The 26285-nt window shown below is 34.6% G+C and overlaps 1 protein-coding gene across 1 annotated transcript in view; it reads right to left on the bottom strand.

Annotated features, from left to right (window-relative positions):
* MMP16 (matrix metallopeptidase 16) overlaps positions 1-26285 on the bottom strand; it is a 294102-nt gene that overhangs the window by 158879 nt on the left and 108938 nt on the right. The window contains exon 2 of the mRNA XM_050801222.1: positions 5809-5957. Within this exon, the coding sequence (XP_050657179.1) occupies positions 5809-5957 (149 nt within the window). The remainder of the gene's footprint in view (positions 1-5808; positions 5958-26285) is intronic.

Below are 26285 nucleotides of genomic sequence, written 5' to 3'. Positions count from 1 at the left end.
ATAATTCCAATTCTAATAACTATTATAATTTTACAAATATCAGGAAGTAGTTATACCGGTGGTAATCGTGGTAGAAGCAGCAGCAGCAGCAGCATACAAATAACAGTGTGCTTCACCTCCCTTTGACCTGTATGTGTGTTATTTAAAACAGGGATTTTCTTGGTACTTTGATAACAGAAATGTAAGTAAACAGCTTCACTGTCCCCTGTTTTATGTAAGTGAAGTAGCCAGAAGCTTCTAGACAGTTTGGTGTAAACACACACACACACACACACACACACACACACACACACACTATCTGAAAGTGTCCATTAACTTCAGTAAAAAAATATTTTAAAAAGTATTTAATAAGTTGGGCATTCATGCCAAACACATAAGGCCACTCACTGCATGACTCTAAGAGGTGCCCTTAGGTTATAGTCCTTGTACTGGATATCCTGTAGTGGTGCTGCAGGAAGGCAGTGCTTCAACAAAATACCAGGGAAACATCATCCCTTGCAGCTAGAGCTCTGCCACACAGTGGCTCTGTGTACATACACCTACCTTTACCATGAGAAAAGAAAATGACTGCCAAATACATATGTTGTATTTTATCAATTAGTTCTCCAAGACAATATTCATCAGGATAATATGTTAAACAAGTTTCCATTCTCCATACTTTTCCAGGTTTTAGTTAAAAGTACAAATAATATTTACTATTTATAGTAGTCCCCAAAAGATCCTTCTAAAAATTTTAAAATATAGTTATTTTAATTACTTTAAAAAATCCTCAGGTTTTGTTTGTATTCATAGAGTCAAGTCCAGTTGTAATGGAAAGATTTTTAAAAGTAAATTAACTTAGGGCTAAAAATATTGTGGCTGACAGGTCATTCCAGTCCAGAGTTTCTTTTTTCTACAGACTCATTAACTGCCTGTATAGACACCCAGGTTATTCACAAGATTGCAATGGCAAAGTTAAAGTACCTAAATACCTGAGCAAGAACAAAAGCATATCAAGCCACCATGATTTTCAACGTGAACACAATTTCAGTGTCAGCTCGTACCAATTCTTTCAACTTTTTGAAAATTCTTTTGAAAATTCTTTTGAAGAGAATTCTTCCAATTCTTTCAGAACAGGAATCTAAGGTCCCTGCTCACTAGCTATCAACCTTCTTTCTGCTGCCACCAAAACATGGACTGACCTATCCTATAACGTGATAGTGTTTTAATGCCATGGGTATATTCAGAAATAAAAAGAAGAACATCAATTGATCAAGAACATATCTTTTATATCCAAACTGAAAAAGAAGATAGAGAATACTCCCTTGGCAATTTAGACAAAAGAATAAAAATCATAAAACATATTGATAAGCCAAAAATGCTGGGGTTCTTGGTACATCTAAATAAATATTTCAATTATCAAATTAGGAGTCCAAATATCACAGTTTCATTGAAATGACTTGAAAAAACTACTTATTCAACCTTAAATAAATTTTAATTAAGTTAAATTTCTGTACAATGAAATATCATCCTACCCTGGTTAAGCTTTCATCGAAAAGATAGGCAATAATGAATGTTGGGGAGTATCTGAAGAAAGGGGAATTGTTATACACTACTGATGGAAATATAAATTAGTATAACCACAATGGAGATGAGTATGGAGCTTCCTCAAAAAACTAAAAAGAGAACTACCATACGATCTAACAATCCTACTGCTGGGCATACATCCAAAGGAAAGGGTATCAGTATATTGAAGAGATATCTACACTCTCTTGTTTATTACAGCACTATTCACAATAGCTAAGACATGCAATCATCTCAAGTGTCTGTCAGTGTGTGAATGGATAAAGAAAATGTGGTATGTATATACAAGGGAATATTATTCAGCCATAAAAAATAAAATCCTGTCATTTGCAGCAACATGGATGGAATTGGAAGACATTATGTTAAGTGAAATAGGCCAGGCACAAAAAGATTGCATTGCATGTTCTCACATATGTGGGAGAAAGAAAAAAAAAACCCACAAAAACAAGAACAACAAAAAAAACACACAAAAAGAACTTCATGGAGACAGAGACTAGAATTATCTAGAATTATGGTTCCCAGAGGCTGGGAAGGATAGGAGGGAGATGGGGATAAAGAGAAGGGGTGGCTAATGGGTACAAAATATAGTTAGATACAATGAATAAGAGACAGTAGTAAATAGTCCACTAGGGTGACTACAGTTAAAAACAATATATTGCATATTTAACTAAAAGAGTAAGATTGGAATGAGCCTAACACAAATAAATGGCAAATGCTTGAGGTGATAGCTACGCCAACTACTCTGATTTCATCATTATGTACTGTATGCCTGTACCAAAACATAACATGTACCCTCTAAATGTATAGGACTATTATATATCCATAATAATTAAAAATAATTTTAAAAAGAAATATTTCACCAAGCACACTTGAGTGCATGCCACTGTGCACATATAAAAGATAAACTAATATGAAAAAAACTACTATTAAAATTATAAAACATACCAGACTCATTTTCTTTATTGCCTTGCTATTTTTTTGTTTCCTTGCTAAATATATACACTTTATGTATAATACAGATTACTCCATTAATTAAGAAATTTAAGGGAGCTTGCTTATAAAAATTAGCTATGCATCTATAATTTAAAAGAATCACTGATGAACTCATTCTGTGGGAGGGAATAAGTATTTATTATGATCTCTAATACCATTGTTAATTCATATTAAAGCAATATAATATGACATTTAAGGTAATACCTTATTTTTTGAAAATGGGCAATTTCTTCAACATAATATAGGGATTACTGCAATAGTCATCATTACTTTTAATTACCCAACAATTACAGATTCAATGTATCACATATCTATCTGCCAAGAAAGGATATAATTATTTAATATAAAAACAATTGATCTTGACAAGAGTCTAAAATTAGGTAAGAGTTTATAGCATCGAAAATGGTTAAGACATTATATTAATACTAAGGAATAATTCAGATCTATAACTATAGTCCATATTTTATGTAGTAAGTGTCAGATAAAAATTCATATCTTATAATTTGACCCTAATATAACAGAGTGTGATTTCAGCATGGATTGTTACCACACATTCAAGATTACAAAAGCACAGATGATAGCTTTAATATCATGATGATGGGGATTATACTTCCAAAAATAGTACACTCTTTCAGCTGAGTACCTTGAGCAGTAACACCTTAAGAGCAGAGATGTGACAGTAGAAAAAAAAAGGCAGGAAATAAATGAAGTCACCAAGTTTCTAGTTCAAGTGACAATGAGAATGAAGTCTCCAAGCAGACACAGGGAGCAGAGGAGGCATGGCAGGCTAGGAAGGGAAGATGAGGCGGAGTTAACAAGGCTTTAGTTGTTTCACCTAGAAATAACTGCCAGGTATAACACTCTGAAGAGAAAGATGCACTACCAGTTCCTAAAAAGACACCAAGAAAAATCCAAACCTGAATTAGAACAAGACTTTGTTCAAAAACAAAAGCAAAATAGCTCCAAACCAAAACAAACAAGCAGAAAAGTTCCTTTGATTTTAAAATATGGGCTGCCTACATAGTTGATCTTTTCTCTGTGATGCTCTACCACAGAAATGCTACTTTAACTCCCATGCACTGACACCATCATTTTTACTAGTCTGGAATCTGAGCCACTCTGTGCCCCAAAAAAGGCCCGTGTCCTTTTCTACCCCTCCACATTTTTTACATCCTCCTGCCAGAGAACAGCAAACTGTTGAGACCCCTTTCCACATGAAGGGCCCAAATGAATCCTGTGCACATTACTCTTCTATTACCTCCTGACAAAAACCTTCCTCCAGCCGCTTTCTGAAAACAAACCTTTCCATCCCAAGTCCTTCCAATGACCAACAGGAGCTCACAAAACTGGTGGAAATGTACCTTTTCTAGGATTCCACTTCCTTAAATTTAATAACTAGTAATAAGTAGTAATAACTAGTAATACTTCCTTATTATTCTGGCACTAGTCAAGTTAGACATTCAAACAATATGAACTAATTTGTTTCCCAAGTCCTCAATTTATTTGTATTTTTATGAATTGCATCATATTTTCCAAGAAAGTGAATCAGAAGCTAACAGCTCTCCATTAAGAACAAGAATGTTGTCCACAGCACTTCGTAAAATGCTGTGATGAGGAGTACAATTTAAATGGAATTTGGTACTATACATGGCAACAAAACACAGGATTTGCTGGAGGCTTTTGCTTGTTAACTTAAAACTATATTTATTTAAGACAAGGGCATATTATGACTTAAAATATTATAGCATTCAGAGAGAACTGCAGTGATTAGAGGACAGCAGGTCCAAACTATCAAAACTCTATTCCCAATATTTAGAACAAATTTCTAATTGTGGCAGAATACAATCTTTTTATTCTTGATTCTGTTTTCCAAGACGTAGATCAAAGTTAATATTTATGCATCTCTCAAAAGTACTAGGGGAGGTAATGTATTTATGTTTTCAAACTGCTTTGAAGTTTAATCTCAAAGCCTTTATTATTTATAAAGGTTTTCCTGTGTTGATGAAATAGAAAAATTATGACTAACATCATGTTGCAAACATTAGATGGCAAAATTTCAAAATTATGTATTAAATTAGTTTGATATGTCAGAATTAATTAAGTATGTCTGAGTCTAGATAATCCAGGTATTTAAGGTTTAAAAAGAAAAACACTATGTCTTTTCTCAAGGTATATAGCAGGGCAAGTTCCCCAGATCAAATGTTAAAAGAGAGGTTCTGCAACTACTCTGCAGTTCACTTAGCCTTTGACATTTAGTTCCTCTATTTGAGAAAGCAGAGAGAAAAATGCGTGCTTGTCTGTCCTATTGTGGAGGGTTGATGTACCATGATCAAACTAAGGAACAAAAATATGTAAATTTTGTGAATATCAAGGATTCTAAAAACACAAATGATTTTTCTCTCCACTGAAAAAATTAATCACTTCTCCCTTTGCTGTTCAGAAAAGTAATGCTGTTGTTTTATAATCTTATGAACTTACTGTGTACTTGTGGTAATAGCATTTGTGACTATGTTTATCTATGCAGAAGATAAGAATTAAGCTCCTTTGATGAAGAGATTATGCCTTCTGAATCTGTACATGCTTTATCTTTCACTGATAAAGAACTCAATAAAGAGATGAATAAATGAATGACTGATGAACCAATCATTAAAAAGCAAAACTATTAAAAAATAAGAAGAGTCCTTTGATAACAAGAAATTGAAAGAAGTAACTTTGCAGTGAAAATCTTTTTTTTTGATTTAGAACCATCAGCAGTGGGGAGTTAGTAAACTGTTAACTGGCTCTCTGATGCTGCCCCTCCTACCCAACATAAAAGCCCTAATTTGTGTTGCTTCCTAGTTTCCAGGGTGTAGATATTTCCATTTGGCCGTTTCAAGCTCCTAATATGATACCAATGAACAGAGATTTGGGAAGCAATGTGTACAATATATTCTCAGCCACACAACACACCTCTGTTGCTCATAGTCGCTCTTCTTGTAGTGGCTTCAACTGTACACCTACCTCAACTCCCATTCATACTTTCTTTACTATTTTGAAACTATGTTGCTAAAATCAGGTAAGCAAACCTGACATTGGGCCTTAAATATCTTATGAAATATTGGAGGAGTGGGGTTAAATTAGGTTATATAATTCCAAAGAAAGTTCATGAGACAAATTACTCCATTTCTGGTTGGTGGAATTCATATAAAGTATTCCAGACTACTTAGTTTGGCTCAAAGACCAAAAGAAAGGAGGGTGGGAGCCATTACTTACTCAATTGTGTTTCTGTCCACTTTTCCTGTCATGTTAATGCCATAGAACTGCTGCATGGCAGCTAGGGCAGACTGCATGGTCTCTGCAGAGCGCAGCACTGACATTCTGGGGTCAGTCGGTGGAAGGTAGCCGTACTTTTGTAACCAAACCTGCAATAACAAGTACAGTTTCTTTTAGATCAATTTTATACTTTTACAATAATTTTCTGGTAATTAATGTATACCTATAATAGAGTTTTGAACATTTTATCCACAAGGGCATACAGTATTTTAAGTGTTTGATCTTTTTATAATATATATTATATAGGTTAGGTTATTTTAATATAATTGGAGTGACTGTTATGGATCTTTCTGACATACCTCCTAATGCTAATTGAAAAAAAAGATTGATTATTTGTTGCAAGCTTATAATGTATAACGTACTATAGCAAATACTGGATAAAAACTTAAGATTATCTCTGTCCTCCAGGACCTCAACCTCCCAAAATGAAGGATGCTTTTCAACAGTATGACTCCATTGAGAGGTTTATGTTGCAAGGGGCAGTTATGTGCATATACCACATTAAAAAAGCCGTCTTCCTGAAATTGACCAGTGACTCCAGCTATGACGTGTAGCTTCTTTACAGATAAACCATGTTACTCTATGACATTTTGAGTGTAAATTCCATAAAACCATTCTATCCCATCGTAGCTAGGTATCTTTTGATGACTTTACCATGTAAAGAATATTCTTTCTTCATTTATTTCTGGTGACTCATTTTAATCTAAATCACATAAGTAACCAAGCTTTTCACCTATAGAAGAAATCCAAATCCAACTATCACCTTACGAGTGTTTAGACTTCTCTTTAAGGGTCTCATGATTTTTATCCCCCACCTTCCCTGGTGAAGGGTGCTCTGGGAGGACAGAGAAAGAACTCATAGTTAAACTCACATTCTAACTGTGATTGGAGCAAAAATTCAGTCATTTAAGGTTAAATTTTACAAGTGAATACAAATGTAGGGCATTTTGGGGAAAAAAAAAAAAAAAAAAAAAACCCCCCAAAAAACCAAAAAAAACACCAAACACATGTATCTCCACCAGGGAGCAGATGCTTTCTAGTTTTACAATGCTATGCATTCATTTTAAATGCGCAATCATATGTTCCGGCCACATCCCATCCTGCAGTCCTTTACCTCAGTCTTCTACAGGGCTCCGAGATTTCTTGGAGTTTAGTGAGCTACCTCTCAAACTGATAAGGGCCAAGTACTTCTGTCCCTGGCATAAAATACAAGCCTTGCTATTTGGTGAAAGGTATTTGCCAGCATGTGTTACCCTTCCTACCTCAGTCTATTTATCATATAAATGACCATCCTATGAAATTGTAGTTTTTCCCTAATAACTGATATTCTTCCTTTATGAACTTCAACTTCTAAAACAGGAGACCTATTTTCCCAGTGAAAATAACCAGCAAGTATAGAAGTTAAATTTCACCAAAAGATACTAATATTAAATGTATCAAAGTCTTAAAATGTGAAACACAAAGTGGAATTTTTCATGGTATTTACAAAAACTAACCACCTCAAAAGTACAGTACCATAAGCACATCTCCTTGAAAAAAAAAAAAAAAAACACATTTATTCTAAAACTATTTAAGAAATGAGCAATGCATCACTGTCAGGAAGGTGTATTAGTGAAACTTAATCTAGTAAACTCATGTACCACATAGTAAAAGCATGCCAAGACACTCTTCTCATCTAATCTGTAATGAACAGACTGCCAGGGAAAATATGAATATTCAGTTTCCTAGTTAACAGTGGTGCAGTCTGAAATAGACTCCACTTTTTTCTGAATGAAGGAAGCAGGGAATATTATTTAATATGAAAGTCAATACCTATTGTTATGTCATTTCTCAAAATTAGAATGCTGTATCTTGATTTTTAATAACATACATGCACCAATATTCTTAAACTGAATGTTTTTTCCATAAGACCTTGTTTGCATTCATTTCTTACTTGCTAGAGAGCTGACTTGTTGCTAGGTAACTCATGGGTGCTAAGCTACAGGCAATTACGTTTATGAGGAAAGCAAAGAGAAAACCATTAACAATAAAACCTATGACTTATGTACAGATAGAGGAACTATAAAATATGTAAATGTTAAGTGCATAATGAACAGAATAAAAAATACATATTTGATTTATGCACTAGCCTTTCAAACAAATGTTTTAAAATAATGTAAAAAATGAATTGGGATTTTTCTTCAAGTTTTCTTTTACACTGTCACTTATGAAAGGGAGTTCTTTCTGAATGACTGAGGAGTGGATCATTATTTTTAATTGTAAAATATTGGGAAAGCTATGAGTTCTACCATTTTATGGTCAAGGTTTATTTTCTGGCTAATCAAGATTGATTTGTCACCTAGGAAGCAAACTTTTCTTCCAAATTACAAATGTAAAATATCTTTTTTGACAAAAAGTTAAATCTATGAAGTAATATTTGAAAATGTATCTTTCCCCTTACCCTAGTATTCTGCTATCCAAGGTTAAGGATTTGGCATGTAGTCTTTGCATCTTTTTCACTGTTCTTAAAAATAAATTTTGAGATATAAATATATATGTATGTATGTGTATCTGTAAACATATATACATATATATTACAGATTACACCATAACCTTCCATCCTCATATGTTTTTACTTGAAATACATCCCTATTTTCATCATTGTCTTAAAATACTTCATCTCCTGGATGACTGCAAATACTAAATTTGTCTCTTGAGACTGGCTGTGCCTTAATGTGTTTTCAATGTTCTCAAATGTACATTATGAATAGTTAAAGAATCATCTATTCTTGTGTGCACTTGGATGAATGATATATAATTTGTAGGGGTGATGCTAGGATTAACTGAGAATATACAAAGCCCTCAGCATAATTCTTGCTCAGTAAATCATATTACTATTTTATGCTTACCAACTACCCTGAGTTCTTAAAATCGTTCCTGTTCACCTTAAGATTTGTCCTTGGGATAGGGCAAGATTAAAAATGGTGAGGTTGAACTAGTCATAGCTGTAAGGAAAGACAAACAACATGGGGTAAGGAATCATAGAGTGCTTCAAAACTCCCCAAATCCAAAACAAATAAGGTGTGACACATTTGGCAAACTGATTTTTGTTATGTTTTCTTCATTTTGTGCTCACTGGATTGACAAGTGCTTTTGAGAACACTGAAAAAATATCAAGGGACAAACAAGTTCCTTTAAGGCAAACCTTGACTCTTTACTATCTGGGACTTACCCCACCTCATTATCACCAGAACAACCAACCTCAAATGAAGCAACAAAATCTCACCTTGAATTACATTCCTGTTTTACTAAGTTATCAAACATCTTGCTACCAGGTAGACAAAACCAATTTCCAGCACTTAGTGATTATTCAGTTGGAGGAACAACCAGAAGACTATTGTTCTCTGCAGAGCAAGACAATATATCAAGCAATAAAAGGTAAACACTTAAATATTAAATGTTGTGCCAATAGACACTGCCTTTACTAGATTATAGCATAAATAAGGACAGGCAAACAAAATTTCAGCAAAATTCATTAATGAATTCATTAATTCATAAACATTAGTGACAAAAACTGACTTTGTCACTAATATTTCATGTGCCCATACTGTGAAAACCTACGTTAATTGACTGAGTTATTCACCCACATATATTAAGCAGTATCCTGAAAAATGATTACATAAAAAAATGGAGACAGTAGAAGTTCTCACCACTAAGAGCAAAACTAAGTAGTAATTTTTAAAAATATGTATCCTTATTTATTCCTTCAGGCCAATACTACAACCTAGAGGAAAAAAAAAATTCCCTCTAGCCTTGAAGCTAGTAAGTTTATCAATATCTTAACATAAAGTTAGATACTGTTATTAATTTGCTTGATGAAACACAGACGCAAGAACAATTTTTAAACCTCCTCACTGATAGGACATAATATATATAGAAAACATCTTGAAATACTAACTCTGATTAATTGCAGACATCCTTTCCCCCACCAAAAAAAAAAAAAAAAAAAAAATTGGAATAAGTGAATAGGTGATTAAACTAATGAATATATTAGGACTAGAAGAGATACATTTTAGAAATTATAGAAATAATTGAAGGGGAATATAAGGAAGGCTGTGTTAGGATTTTATTTAATCTGAAAAATCACTTTGCCAGTCCACAATGCCTATTTGTGACTGAATTAATTATTTCAGGTTATTTCAAGTAAAGTTAATTTCCAGCTAACGTGGTATGGCAAATGCAAGTTCCTTGTACCCAGTGATTATATGACCCAAAGTACAGTACTCATATGAAAAGGAAAGGGCAAAGGTGATAAATTTATTTTATAGCATTTATTTAGTAAGAATCTCTTCCATTTACTTGATTATATAAACATTTTTATTATTTTGGGAAACAAGTTTTTAAAATTGCTAAATTCTCAAATTATAACATACTAACAAAATGTCTAAATCTATGATGTTTAAAATATATTCTGATATAATTAACTGACTTTCTCAGATGAAATTCAACTGAAAAAATGCTTTTAACAGATAACTTCTCAATGTTATAAAATGTTAATTTCCATTTTTCAGTATGAGACTTATAAATGCATTTGTTAAATTTTGTTATAAAGCAAAATTAACAACTAAAAGGTGATGACCCCTCTATTTTGCAGTATCATCAGCCAAGGCAGTAACAGCTTAAGGACATTTTTTCCTGAAATAGCATATATTTGCTGGTTATAAAAAGTGGCAGGATTTGTGGCCTACATTTTCTCTTCTAAAAAATGGTTATAAATGTGAATTATAACTACCTATTAACCAAACAATTAAACTCATGTTAGAGTAGTCACTCAGAATTGGTCAAATTGAAGATTCACAGGATAAGTTAACAAGGCAGAAATTAGCCTTTTTCTTCATTCAAAAATCTAAATGGGCTCTAAATTACCATCCCATCCCTAGCATGAATGGATTAGTGTATGAAATTGCACAAATATAATTCAATTCACTTAGAATTTTACCATCTCTTTAATGGCTTCTTAAAATGCAAAGGAAATAGTGGAACAACCAAAAGCTACTCTATAAAACATCTTATGAATTAAGAGGCAACCATCATTTGGATAGGAAGAGAAGAAAACAGGTGAGTTATACTAAAAGTTGTGATGGCCGTCATGAGCATATTTTACACCTTAACATGAAACTCATTTATGATAGAAGCCAATAACTTAGGGTGTCAAGGCTGTGGAGAGGTTTTCCAATCTGCATAAAGTGAATTACACTTCGTACTTAGTAGCTGTGGGAACAAAACCCCTCCAACAGTAATGGCTGAGCCCCAGTGTTAAAAGAGAGCAGAGCCCTTACTTGAAATTCCATTATGTGCTGGTCATCATGCTGGAAAGTTGCAGAGGACTGTGATATGCCGTCTGCTCAGATATTACTGTTTTTTTTTTTTTCTTCTAAGTTGTTTAGTTTTTTTTTTTAATTTATAGTGTACATGCACATACACACACATAAACAGTGACAAAACAAGACCAAAATAAAAGCAAAACACAACAAACAATAAACAATAACAAAGCATGTATATGATACCACAACCCCTATGTTTCTGAAGTAGACAGAATTACCAAAAAACTACCTGTAATAATCATTGACATGATTCTACTTTATATCATGATTACCTAAAAATTCACAACAGTAAAATCCCCCTCAAATCTGTGTCTTTTCACACTAGCCAAGTGAAGAGAAATGCTGAACAATGCACCATGTGAATGTTCTAAAGGCACTTACTTGAGTCTGTCATATGAGTCACAGATTCAACTCAGCTTTATTTACTGGGAGCAGATTCAGTTTCATTGACACCAAAAATACAAAAAAGAAATTAATCTCAATTAAACTTGCAAAGTGGGGGGTGCAAAATGTCCCACTGAGATGAAGGTACGAAATACCAGAACTTTTTTTTTTTTTTAGATGGAGTCTCACTCTGTCACTAGGCTGGAGTGCAGTGGTTCGATCTTGGCTCACTGCAACCTCCATCATCCAGGTTCAAGGGATCCTCGTGCCTCAGCCTCCTGAGTAGTTGGGACTATGGGTATGTGCTCCCATGGCTAGCAATTTTTTTTTTTTTGTATTTTTAGTAGAGATGGGATTTCAACATGTTGGCCAGGATGGTCTCGATCTCTTGACCTCGTGATCCGCCCACCTCGGCCTCCCAAAGTGCTGGGATTACAGGCATGAGCTACTGCGCCCGGCCAACACTAGAACATTTTATAAAATGCACACATCCACACTTACAAGCCTGAGCATAACTGTAGATGAAACTTAATACAAGAAGAAATAAACTTTACTTTTACTTAATATACAGACTAACCAAACTTCATACATTCATCACCACCAGATGTCCTGAGGGAGGAGCTGGAGTTCCACAGTGCAGAGAGTTTCACACTGTCACCTCAACAGTTAGGATGATTCCAGCACAATACAACATACAGCTATTTTTCTGTGCCAGGTTATATGGATTTATGAATGATATCATATTACAAAAAAGAAATTTTATAATACTTTCAAATACGATGGGTAATGACTAACAAAACATTTTGTGCTATATAGATGTTTGCTGGTTATTTCATAGCAAGGTACTTAAAAGTTGTCAAATTGAGTTATGTATTTTCTTTTACAAAAAGACAAAAGTGCTGTCCTTTCCTGTGAAGACAAGTAGCTGCAAATAGTGGGTTATTCAGTAGCTATTTTGGGATATAAGAAACAAAAATATTTTAATCTGTACCATCAAGATAAAAGTGATGTTTTTGCAATGCAAGATAAATTGCTTTTCAAGGAAAGATATGCCATGCCAACTATTTTTAAAGACAGATGTTTGGAAATGTTTCTATCATCACATGACATTATATTAAAAAAGACAGAAATTCGGCCGGGTGCGATGGTTCAAGCCTGTAATCCCAGCACTTTGGGAGGCCGAGACGGGCGGATCACAAGGTCAGGAGATCGAGACCATCCTGGCTAACACGGTGAAACTCCGTCTCTACTAAAAAAAATACAAAGAAAACTAGCCCGGCGAGGTGGCGGGCGTCTGTAGTCCCAGCTACTTCGGAGGCTAAGGAAGGAGAATGGCCTAAACCCGGGAGGTGGAGCTTGCAGTGAGCCGAGATCCGGCCACTGCACTCCAGCATGGGCGACAGAGCGAGACTCCGTCTCAAAAAAAAAAAAAAAAAAAAAAAAAAAAAGACAGAAATTCATGACCTATTCAAACTATCATAATTCCCTACTTTAAAATCCCAGCAACAGAATTTTCCATCTGTAAAATGATCTGCCAATAGAACAGTTGCAGAGAGTTTTAAGCCCATTTGTTAAAAATATAAAGATGCAACACCTTTTGATTGTTTTTTAGAATGAACTGATAGACATCAGAGAAAATGGTTAATTTACCTGCTGAATTTTACCAAAAACCTTTACAGAATTGAGGGATAGCATTGCAAAATAAGGCTCATGATTTATAACCAGCTAATGATGCAACTCTTCCAGGATCCTGTGTGGTACCATTTTTGGCTATGACTATTTTTAAGATAAAGATTATAAATAAACTGATCTTGAAATTGCTGTATTTCAAAGTGTTAAATCAGCATTTTAAAGAATAAGGAAGAATCAGTCACAGAACTCTCAAAGAAAAAATGATTAATATTTCTAATAAGAGCAAAACAATGTAAATATAATTCATAAATAAAAAATAAAAATTATTTTAAAACACATCATCTTTAGTTCACCTTAATATTTCTATTATAATGATGTATAATATACATAATTTTAGTGCTTTAGTTCATGAATATAATTATAAGTAAAACAGGGTACATGTTTTAAAAATTAAGATGTACAATAAAAAGTGTAGAGATCATAAAGCTGAAACTACTTTATTTCTAAAAATGAAGCTATTTCCTTAAATTCTCTCCAATGTGCCACACTTACTCTCCTGAAAAGGTAAGAAAGCAGTTTATCAATACCTAGATATTAGATTCTATTCTGACTTTGACAAGTCTCAAGCTCTTCCTTTTCCATCATGCACTACTGAAGCTGCCCATATCCTACAGAATCAATTGCTTAGAATGCCTTCCAAGCCATGTATGATTTTGTCTCAAACTATTCGCTTGTTGCTTTCCTCCATAGAATCTGTTCTTTGGTCACACTGAACTTCCAGTTCCACTCCCAGCAGGTCTCCATAAGAATGACTGCTAGCATGCCTTTACTGCCCATTATGTACCAGGCAATTTACATGCGTTATTTTTAATCCTTATAATAACTTCTCATATTCAGCACTATAACCTCTGTAATGACAAAATAAAACCCCAGAAAAAATAGGTAACTTGCTCAAGGACACATCAATAGTAAGAGGAGGAATCAGTATTCAGAGAGAGACATGACTGGCACCAAGCTTGGCTCTGTCTGTTAATTTAGACTGCCTTTTAGAGAGAGGAGACCCAGCTGCCTGTCTGTATGCTGGAAAGCCTAGGAGACTCTATTCATATTAAAAAATGAAAAGGCAGACTGTCTGAAAACATACCTACAATAACCAAGAATGTTCAGTTTTTATGCAAACAAAACACCCAGTTTTGTACCATGAAAGGGCACTGAGCTGTGGCTGCATAAGTTCTGGGTATAACACTAACTCCTACTTCTAAGGGTTTCTCTAATTGCCAGTGCAAAACAGCCTTGCATGGTCCAATTTGCCCAGCCTAATTAATATTCTTATTTCTATGCTAGAATATTTCACTTATGGCCATTTCAGTTTTACAGTTTAAAAAACCACTGAAACCTTCTTTGCCAGAGACACCCCTTCTTCTCACTTTATTCTTTCACAGCACTTTCTTACTGTAGCCTCAAGGTTGCTAGTATCTACAGCTGACCAGCAACCTTAGTTATCTTCTCTAAAATTAATCACTCAAATACAATCTATGCACCTATGACACACCACTTAACTGTAACTCTGACCGCAGCCAAATGTCCAGACTCTGAGATCACATTGCTGTTTAAATAAAAAATACAGCAGTCATTCTTAATTTCTTCTTTTTCCTCATCATTGATATCCAATCCATCATCAAGATTTAGCTACAATTTAATCTTGAATGGAAATATTTATTTCTGCTGCCACTCCATTGTCAAGGAAACAATCATTTCCCACAAGAAACTGTAAGATTCTCCAGCTGGCCTCTGTGCTTTCATATTGCTACCTTCTCTCTCTTTGCCCAACTAGGGTAAGTTGTCTTTTCTTTAAATTGTGGTTAAAAAAAATATACATAACCTAAATTTATCATTCTAACAATTTTCAAGGATGCAATTTGATGGCATTAAGTACACTGACACTGTTATGCAATCAGCACTACCATCCATCTCCTGAATTTTTTCATCATCACAAACTGAAACTATATATAGAAAAGTCCTCAAATAATGTTTTATTCAATGTGGTTTCGTTATAATGTTGATGAAAAAAAAAATCAATTCCCAGCCGGGGCCATTGTTCGTGTGGAGATTGCATGTTTTCCCCATGTTTGTGTGTTTTCTCTGGGTATTTAGGTGTCCTCCTACATCCCAGAAAGATGTGCCTGTTAGGAACCGACATGTCTAAATGACCCCAGTCAGAGTGAGGGAGGGTGTGAGTGAGTGCGCCCTGCAATGGGATGGCATCCTGTCCAGGGTCTGTTTATGCTTTGTGCCCTAAGCTGTTAGATAGGCTCTGGCCATCTGTGATACTAAGCTGGAATAATTGGATATATAATTATCTTAATTTTTATTAATGTTAAATGTATGTATAGCTTACATTTATTTCAGTGTTTAATATCAGAAGTGTTTTGGTCTTTACTTAGAAGTCTGGTGATGGTTTTTGTGACCAGAAATATGCTGTAGGAACTTAACTCTTACTCATATCAATTAGCCTATGGTAAAATTGGTTATGTTACATATCATTTTACTTAAAGATGAAGTTTTCAAGAATGTATCTATGATGACATTAAATAAAGACTTACTGTGATCATTAAATAATGACTCCACATTATTGCTTCTCCCAGCCTCTGGTAATTAAGTTGACTGCTGAACGACATGGGTTTCAATCCATTTATATGTATATTTTTTCAATAAATACGTTGGAAAATTTTGGGGAAAGTTTCAACAATTTGAAAAACCTCACAGATGAACCATATAGCCTGGAAATATCAAAAAACTCTAAAATTTAGATATGTCATGAATGCATAAAATATATGTGGTAACTCATCTATTTTATCATTTACTACCAAAAAATATACACAAATCTATTATAAAAAGTTAAGACGTATTAAAACTTATGCACACAAAGACTATATATGGTGTTATTCCCAGTTGAGAGAAATGTAAATAAACACAAAGATGCAGTATTAAATAATAACTGCATAAAATTAACTGTGGTACATACTGTACTACTATGATAATTCCGTAGCCACCTCCTGTTGCTATTGCAGTGAGCCCAAATGTTGTATCTGCTGAAAATGCTATGTGATGCAAATCATCTGTGTGAGAAGTTATCTCTCCACCTAATTGCATATCTCAGTAAAAAGTGATCTCTTGCAGCTCTCACATATTTTTATTGTGTTTATTGCAATACCATAAACCTTGAATAATACCATGGGAACCATACAAAGTGCTGCTAGTGATGCTGGAAGCACTCCCTAAAAGTAGAGGAAAGTCGTGGCATTACAAGAAACAGTTGAATTGTTTCACTTGTAGCACAGATTGATGTCTGCAGCTGAGGCTACCCGTCATTTCAAGGTAAATGAATTCAGAGTAAGGACGATTGTTTAAAAAAAACAAAAAAAGGAAAGAGAGATAAGGAAATCTATGAGATTTTGCTGCAGCTATGCCAGTAGGCATAAAAACCTTGCACTGTTTGCAAAATACCTTTTAATCTCCAGTTGAAAAAGGAGCTTGTATGTTGGTGCAGGATTACTCCAAGAAAGGCATATCTATAGATTATAACATGATTTGAGAAAAGCTGAAGTTATTATATGCCAAAATTAAAGCAAAAGGAAGGTGAAGGTTCTAAAGCTGGAGAATTTAATGCCAGCAAAGGATGGTTTGATAATTTTAGAAAAAAGTTTGGCTTACAAAATGTCAAAATAACAGAATAAGTAGCTTCTGCTGATAAAGAAGCGGAGACTAGTTCTTAGATGTCTGGAAGAAAATCATTGGGAAGAAAACATATTTGCCTGTATATAGTTTTAATGAGATGAAAGGGTCCTATTCTGGAAAAAATGCCACAAAGAACGTTTATTAGTAACGAAGAGAACCAGGAACCAAGATTTCAGGTAAGAAGAAATGGGCTAACTCTACTGTTTTGTGCAAATGTAGTTGGGTTTATGATTAGGACTGCCCATGTTCTAAAAGCTGCTACCCCATAAGCCTTAAAGGGAAAAGATAAACACCAGTTGCCAGTATTTAAGTTGTCTGGACAATAAGAATATTGATTGGTTCCATTGATGCTTTGTCCCTGAAGTCAGGAAGTACCGTGCCAGTAAGGCAAATTCTTCTATTGTTCTTTAAAGTTCTTCTTATATTAGAAAATTTCCTTCGTCACCAAGAACCCCATAAACTCAACATTGAAGGTGTCAAAGTGGTCTACCTGTCCCCAAACACAACGTCTTATCAGGGGGTCATAAAGACCTTTAAGGCTCATTACACACAGTACTCTATGGAAAGGACTGCCAATGCTATTGAACAGATCCCCAGTAGACAGAAAATCATGAGAGTCTAGAAGGATTACACCATGAAAGATGCCATCATTGTTATATAAAGAGCCATCAATCTTGAAACAACAAATTCTTGCTGCAGAAAACTGTGTACGCAGATGTTGTGCATGACTACAGGATTTATGATGGAGTCAATCAAGGAAATCATGAAAGAGGTTGCAGATATGGCAAAAAAAAAAAAAAAAAAAAAAAAAAAAAAAAGAACAGGGAATGTACTCAAGATATGGATTTTGGAGAAATTCAAGAGCTGATAGATACCACACCAGAATTAACAGAAAATGACTTAATAGCGATGAGTGCAACTGAACCGTGCCAGATGAGGAAGAAGATGTAAAAGAAACAGTGCTGGAAAACAAACTGATATTAGACAATCTAGTAGAAGGCTTCTGTTTATTCAAAACTATGGGCTTTTCTATGAAGCAAGCACTGAAATGAAAGCAATCATTGGAGGAAGGATTCAAACCATATAAAAACATTTTTAGAGAAAAGGCAAAATAATTAGAAAATGTATTTCTATAAAGTTACACTGAGTGTGCCTGCATCTCCTGCCTCCCCTTCCACCTCCTCCACCTCTTCTGCCTCTGCCACCCTTGAAAACAGCAACCCCTTCTCTTCCTCCTCCTCAGCCTACTCAGAGTGAAGATGAAGAGGATGAAGACCTTTATGATGATTTACTTCCACTTCATTAAAAAAAATGTATTTTTTCTTCCATATGATTTTCTTAGTAACATTTTCCTTTTGCTTACTTATTGTAAGAATATAGTATATAATACCTATAACATACAAATATGGGTTAATCAACTGTTTATGTTATTGGTAAGACTTCTGGTCAACAGGAGGCTATTAGTAGTTAAGTTTTGGGGAAGTCAAATGTTATACGCCAATTTTTGACTATGTGGGGATCTGTGCCCCTAATCCCTGAACTGTTCAAAGGTAAAATGTATTATTCTACTCTCTCTATGTATTTGACTACTCTAGGCAACTCATATAAGTGGAATCATTATGATATTTGTCCTTTTGTGTCTGGCTTATTTTATTTATAATAATATATTCAATGGTCACCCATGTTGCAGTGTGTAGAATGTAGCATTTTTAAGACCAGATAATATCCCATTACTTGTATATACCACATTTTGTTTATTCATTCATCTATCAAAGAATGTTATGGACTGAATGTTTGTGTCTGTCAACATTCATATGTTGAAATCCTAACCCGAAGGTGATAAAATTAGGGGGTAGGGCCTTTGGGAGGGTAATTAGCCCTCATGAATGGGACGCCCTTTTAAAACAGACCTCAGAGAGCTCTCTATCCCTCTTTCCACTAGGGAGTATACTACAAGAAGTTGGCAATCTACAGCCTAAAAGAGAATCTTTCCTAGACCTCCACCAGGCTGGCACCCTGACCTCAGACTTCCAACCTCCAAAACTGTGACATTTCTGCTCTTTATACGCCACCCAGTCTATGACACTTTAGCAGCCTGAATTGAGTAAGACAAAGAAACAGAGGGCTTCCCTGACTACTTCACCACCCAAACATATAGCACCCAGTTTATGTCTATTGCTGTACTTATTGAGATCACTACATGGTTGCTTTGTTTATTTATGGTTTTATACTGTATTTCTATCTATTTTGTTCAACACAGTAGGGTCAACACAGACAGCTCCTGGCACATTTTCTGAGCCTGAGTGATGGAATTACAAGGGCTCGTTAAGTGAGGCATCCATGCATTAATGCCAATTGATAACACAACTGTACAAATCATATTTTGCCATTTTCTGCCAACTGGGTTTACTACTTGATTATTTACCACCCCACTCTCCCCCATATACACACACAACTAGACCCCCAGTAGGAAGTCCAGTGCTCAAAAGGTGTATAACAAATCTCATTTTATCACACGTATAGCAAAGATTAGCACCTTCCCAGGCACATCTGGGAAAGCTCTAGGAAATATACAGTAAGGTACAATAGGAAGTAATAGTGATAATTTAGGCCACTGTTGGGCAAGCACTTAGAGGTTTTTATCTTTGTCTTCTCAGATTCTACCTTCCATCCCCATACCCACAGATAAAAATCAATGCGGAATTGTTTTATTGCTTGAAAATTGCATTCTGGAAAGTACTGATACTCAATGTAAACAACACACCAAGAGCTTAACATTTATTAAGCCAGGCACTGCACTAATCTCCTTAACACATTAGCTCATATAATTATCACAACAAGCCTACGAGATTGGTATTATTATTGTCATTTTACAAATGAGGAAACAAGTTGAGAAGGGTTAATCAACTTGCCCAGGGCTACAGAATGAGTAGGCAATATCCATGGATACAAGTGTCATTGTAACTTTGAAACAGCTCTTGCTCTTAACAACCTCCAGGAAGCCCAGAAGAGTGGGTAACAAACCTAGCCTTTATTACATAAGATTAAGGATGATCTACATAAGCGTTCTGGCTCAGAAATCCACTGTCTGGTTTCACACAGCTGAATCTCACCAGTGTACAGGTAGGTCATTTTGCTGGAAGAACAAAATAAAATGCAAACAACAAGTGATATTTTAGAGGTAGCTAGCCACAAGGTTGTAAGCTATAAAATATGTTGTAGTTATTATTACTACCATTGTAATCCTGTTTAATTTTTGGTGCATACAGATTTGGGGGCAGAATGCTAGAACCTAGGATGCAAAGGTAAAAAGTAAGGTATTTGTTATCAAGGAGTTCATAGTTTAACCATCAGAGACACAGGCAGGTGTTCTGACAGGGGTTTGTATGAGTACTATGGGTGCACATTGATAGAGCTCCAAACCTCATGGGGTAGAGCACTAGGAGAATGGAAATGGAATCTTAAACACAACTTGAAAAGCCTTTCACAAAATGTTAAATCCCTGAGTTTATAAAAAAAACTCCTCTGCCTCCTTTTCATCTTCAAGGTAACCTTCCTAGACCAGGCTCTCTTTTACTTGTACTTGAGTATTGCAACACTTTCCTAATTGCCTAATTCATTTCCGTGGTTCTATATTCTTTCAATTTTGACCTACCCTACTAAGTATGGAAAGATTAAGTATCCCAAAATATCATTTCCTTTATTTAACTTCCTTGCTCAAAACACTATGATTGCTATGATTACAATCATTTACTTACTGAAATGGTTTAAGATTCTTTATCCTTGCAATGAGTAAACTTCAAAAATTCATACATATCTACCTTAACAAGCTCAATTTTCCCAAAAGGCTTATATACTACCTGGGCATTATCCAAACTGGGTTACAGAATGTGCCTCCTGGGCTTCACCTGTGTTCACACTGGCCCCACATCTCCAGTGTCCTGTATATACCAAAGGGTCTTGACCAATCAAGTCCTAGTCTTCCTTGAAGTCTCTCTCCTTCCTTATCTCTGTTTCTCTTGCCTCTGAGAGCACTTAGTGTGCAGATGGCTTGCTGAATAATTAACAAGTCACTACGTGAGAGGTAATGGTGTGTGGTGGGTATGGACACAGGCTTTATGTCTGGAGGACACAGATTCAGGGCCTGAATAAGATGCCTACAAATTATGATCTTGAACAAAGTAAATGGTATTTGCTAAGTTTCACATTATACATGTACAAAATGAAGATAATGATGATGCTACCTTACAGGGTTGTGGTGAGAATTCAATAAAATTGTCCCTACAAGAATTCCTAGCACAGGGAATATCATAAAACAGCTCAAAACAGTAGATAAAAATTATATATCTGTCCATGTTGCAGTTATATATCTAACATAATAATATTTCCAAAATATCTAAAGAATACATGACAATTTTAGGTAACAGATTTGTTAAATTTATTAACAAAAATGTCTATGATAGTTATATCCACTAAGCAGAAAGCGAAACAAACAAAAAATGTCCTTCTGCTACAACATTATTACTGACTACATCTCATGAGCCTCTCTGAGATTTCATCACTTTAGGAAAAGGTCCTTTGAACTGTATCCAGTCTTCACCATAAATCCTGCTTTCTACTCCCTGGTTATTGTAGTAGAATATTATATAATCCTAAAGAAGAATCAGATGAATCCATATGAATAGATAGGAAGAGGTGCACATAAAATACTGGTAAATGAAAACACACCTGCATACTTACATCTATATATTATGCTTGCACATGTATAGATATTTTCTGTATGTTTAGATAAGAGATTATTAAAAACAGTTACCACCTGGTGAATGAACTTTGTAGGCAAAGGGTTGAAGTAGAAAACTCTACTTCTGAATAAACTTTTCTATGATTATAATTTTTAAAAGATTTAGTAAACATGAAAATTCAGAGGCAAAGTTTTCTTAAAAAAATGTTTTTGTATGTATAATATATTATCTGACAAAATTTTAAAAGATTGCTTGAAATGATGCATGCTAAATGGATTTGGGGGCTGTACTTGTGCTGATTAAACAAACATGAGTTCTGTAATTGTTTAGCAGTATCACTGGACTACCAATTCAATAAACACTGTTAAGATCCTCCACACTGACTCTTACATGTTACTCAACTGTGTTTAACTTAGCATGACATTCTGACTCGATAAATACTGCAAATTAAAATTTGAAATGGGTCAACCTTGTCATCACAAGATGTTTGAGAATGAGAAAAAATGCTTTACAAAATTAATTTAAATGGTTACATTTTTATTCACTTTAAAAATACTCTACCTCATTCAATATTTAACGTTACTCATATATTCATATATTATAACATTAACACGCAAGGGAAAAAGAATAGAAAATAAGATAATGCCAATGGCAGAATTAATGTAGATTATGTATACTCCACTATCTGGTATAGTTGCCATATAACTGATTTCTCTGAATTTCCTAAAACTTAGAGCAAAGATAGAAAAATGATCAGTTATAAGATCAATTAGTCACAAGACTGATTTACAAAAAGTACAAATATTTTTTCTAGTCCCAGTCCTAGATGCTATTTTCCCCATGAGCTTTCTAAGCCTATGGACCTGAGGTTAGGTATTAACTTTAATGTCATAATTACATACCAAAGAAGCAGCAGTCTAGAAAAAGGAGTAATCACTTAGAATAGTGAAAATTAATCATAAATATCAAATTGGAAAATAAATGACTGTTCTTTCTCTTTCTGTTTCCTGATGCTTCTTCTTTCCCATCCCTCAAAAACTATATTCCAAAAGTTTGGAAATGATCTGCTGATTCTAATCTATCTTCACTTAGATAATTCATCTTCTCCTGAGGGTAATACTAGCAACTCAACCTCTCTGATTCTAACAAGCGCCTAACAGATTGTAGTTTTTCCACATATGCAAGCTGGTAATAACAACGATGGCAATAACAACAAAAGCAACAACAACAATAATGTCTCCAATACCTAAACGTGATGACTCCTCCATGTGTAGCTCAAGATGAACTCTCTCCAGAACTCCAGAAATATCTATGACGTTTTCCAGCAAACATTTACATCTACATGTCTCCATGGGCCTCTCACATTCATCAGGTGTAAAATTGAACCTTTTATCACTTCTCATCTGGCTCCAAATGCAGGCAACATATAGCCCAGTCTTCTGTTATTTATACAGGTAAATGACACCATCCAATCCATCAAGTTCCAAATCTGAAAATTATCTAAAATACATTTCTTGTTCTTGTTCTTATCTTTCTCAACTTGTCAACCAGTCTACACACCCAGCTGTTTGTGTACAGTGAATACAACCAAGACTCATCTCTATCTCACTCCTTAGGCTCAGCTGGATACCTCAAACTTTTAGTTTTTTTCCAGTTTATTCATTACATTTTAATGAACAAAACTTGAGTCTAAGCATGGTGTTTAATATGATGTTTTGAAATAAGTAAATATATGGAATGACTAAATCAATGTAATTAACATGTACATTATCTCACATATTTATCATTTATTTGTGATGAGAATATTTAAAATTTACTCTCTGAGCAATTTCCAAGTATAAATTACCAGCTTATTGACTCATCATGTTGTATAACAGATCTCTTGAATGTATTCCTTTTGTCTAACTGAAATGTTGTGTCCTTTGACAAGGACCTTAATCTTTTTAAACTGAGAAACTGTAGTGACCTCCTAACATGTCCCCTATCTCTAGTCCTGATTCAGCTCCCTGTTTACTGCCAGTGTGATAATCTTTATAGAGCCTTCCAAACACTTGAAGAAGAGAACAGAGAATAAGTGAGCCTCCTTTTCAGTGAAGGAACTATCATTCTAAACCTTAAATCTGAAAAGGTACCCTCAGATAATAAATTAGTGACAAATTTCATTACTGAATAGATATAAATTTAAATTAAGAAGTAGCAACTGATCTAAGAGGATTTTTAACACTATTTATTTTCCACTTGCCTTTCTAAGATTTGTTTGTCCTCCTCATCTCTGCAGAGGCTAGAGAGGTTAACTTCTATGGACTGTACTGCCCAGGATCCCTTGCCATTTGACTTTCAGTTGGATTGAGACAATAGGAAGCTCTATCCATAAAGAAGACATAAGAAAGAGCAGGTTGAGACATCCATGCCCCCTCCCTAACCTCAATGCTGTTCTCTATGGTGCCACGTTTCTTGGGCAGTTAATTACCTTTCCATGACGCCAGATCTCACCAGGCTCTGAAACTAAGTGATCTTCCTTTCCCCTCCTACTCCTAAGAATAGTGATGACTTCCTGCTGTTCTTAATCTCAGTACAGTTCACCATCTCCTGTAGTTTTCGTTAACTGTCTCTAAATCTCAGGAAATAGTTCCATACTGAAATTTTTTTTTTGACTGGACACTTTAGAGTGTGCAACCTTTTTCGTGCTAGGATTCTGACTGGCATGTATGGCTAATAGACATGCCAATTTGAGTGTATTCCATGAACCAAAAAAGCAGCAGGATAGGATCATCTTTACATATCATCTTGATAGCTTTTAGAAAAACCATCAGATAATGACCATGCATGCTCCAAAGTACTTGGTATGATTTTACATATATTTGTGGCACCTGAAAGTCATTTTCATAGAAGAAGAATTACATACTTTATCACAAAAGACAATTTTAATCTAGAGCAGTGTTCTTCAAACTGTGGTGCATAGACTGGTATGTCTCTGAGGTCTGAGATAAACAAAAAATAAGAGTAAGCTTTTAGAAACTGTTCTAGTAATCTGGCATTAGGTACTATTTTTACTGTGTTTTACAAAAGCATTGATGCATTAAAAACTATAAAATTAAAATTAGTTCTCCATGACAGTTTTTTTTTTAAAAAATTAAAATAATCATAAACTTGTAAAAAATTGGTTAAATACTAAAGTTTTAATTTTTCTGAACCATTGAGAGTAAACTGCCAATGAAAGAATGCTTCATTACCCTGAATATTGTTATTTTGTGTAAACATGAACATTTTCCTACAAAGCAAAATATAACTATCAATGTCAGGAAATTAACATCAATACATTATCATTTAATCATCAGATCCCACTTAAAGTTATACAGTTTTCTCAAAAATATTTTTCATAGCAAAAGAATCCACTTCAAAATGATGAGTTGCCTGTCGATGCCATGCTAGTTTCCTCTGTCTGGAATAGTGCCTCAGTCTTTCCTTGACTTTCATAATCTTGACACTTCAGAATACTACAAGCCAGTTATTCTGGAGAATGTCTATCAAGTTTGTTTTGCTGATACTGTCTCATAATTATATTTTGTTAAATAACATTTTCAGAAATATCTCAATGTGATGCTGGGTGCATCTATCAGGTGGCATTTGATTTCAGTTTGTCCCATTAATTATAATGTTTACTTTGATAACTTGCTTAAGGTGGTGTCTGCAAAGTTTCTCCACAGTGAAGTTACACTTTCCCCCTTTGTCAATAATAACAATTTTATTGGATATATACTTTGAATTATATAAATATCTGGTTTCTCAAGTAACTTCAAATGATTTGCTTTTATATTTACATATATGTGGACTCATAGATTGCTATTTTATTAAATGGATTATAATATGTAACTATCATTACTTATTTTGATGCTTATCTGTCTCTGACTCAAACAACTGAAGACCCTTCAAGCTAGTGTCATTGTTCTTTCAATGTTTTCCTGTAATTCTTCAAGCATTTACTGGCATTCTGACAAAACAAGGTGTTCCAGGATCATCTTGTACTTTGCCCTGAAATCAGTCATTTCTTTAAGAAGCCAGATGCTTTTAGTAGATAATGGTATTTAGAAGCCAAGATCCAGGCAAAAAATGTATTTATTGTTATGTGGTTGTCACTAATCCCAGTTCTCTCAATGTATAAAGCTAGGGAATACATTCATGTATGCATATATATGTTTCTATCTGCCTGTATACACACATACTCACATATACGTGTGTCCATTTATGTTTACTACAATGGTAACAAATACATATATTTATGTCTATATTCATTCCCATATCTATATCTATACATTTAAAACCATGACTTCATATGAATATCTGTAATATTAATCCACCACAGGGTTCAATACAGTTTTCTTCCTTTCTGCATTTCTTACACCCTTCTCTGCCAATGTGGAACTGGACTTCATCATCTTAAACCTACTCAGTTATATGAGCAATCCTCCTCTACATTACCAATCTCTTATCTGTGCCAGCACCAATTCCCCTGCCCCTGCATGTGACAGATAGTTGAATATGTTCTAATCTGTAGACA

The sequence above is a fragment of the Macaca thibetana genome, chromosome 8 (genome assembly GCF_024542745.1).
Source record: "Macaca thibetana thibetana isolate TM-01 chromosome 8, ASM2454274v1, whole genome shotgun sequence".
In the NCBI taxonomy this organism is placed as follows: Eukaryota; Metazoa; Chordata; class Mammalia; order Primates; family Cercopithecidae; genus Macaca; species Macaca thibetana.
This window is presented reverse-complemented; position numbering and strand designations above follow the sequence as displayed.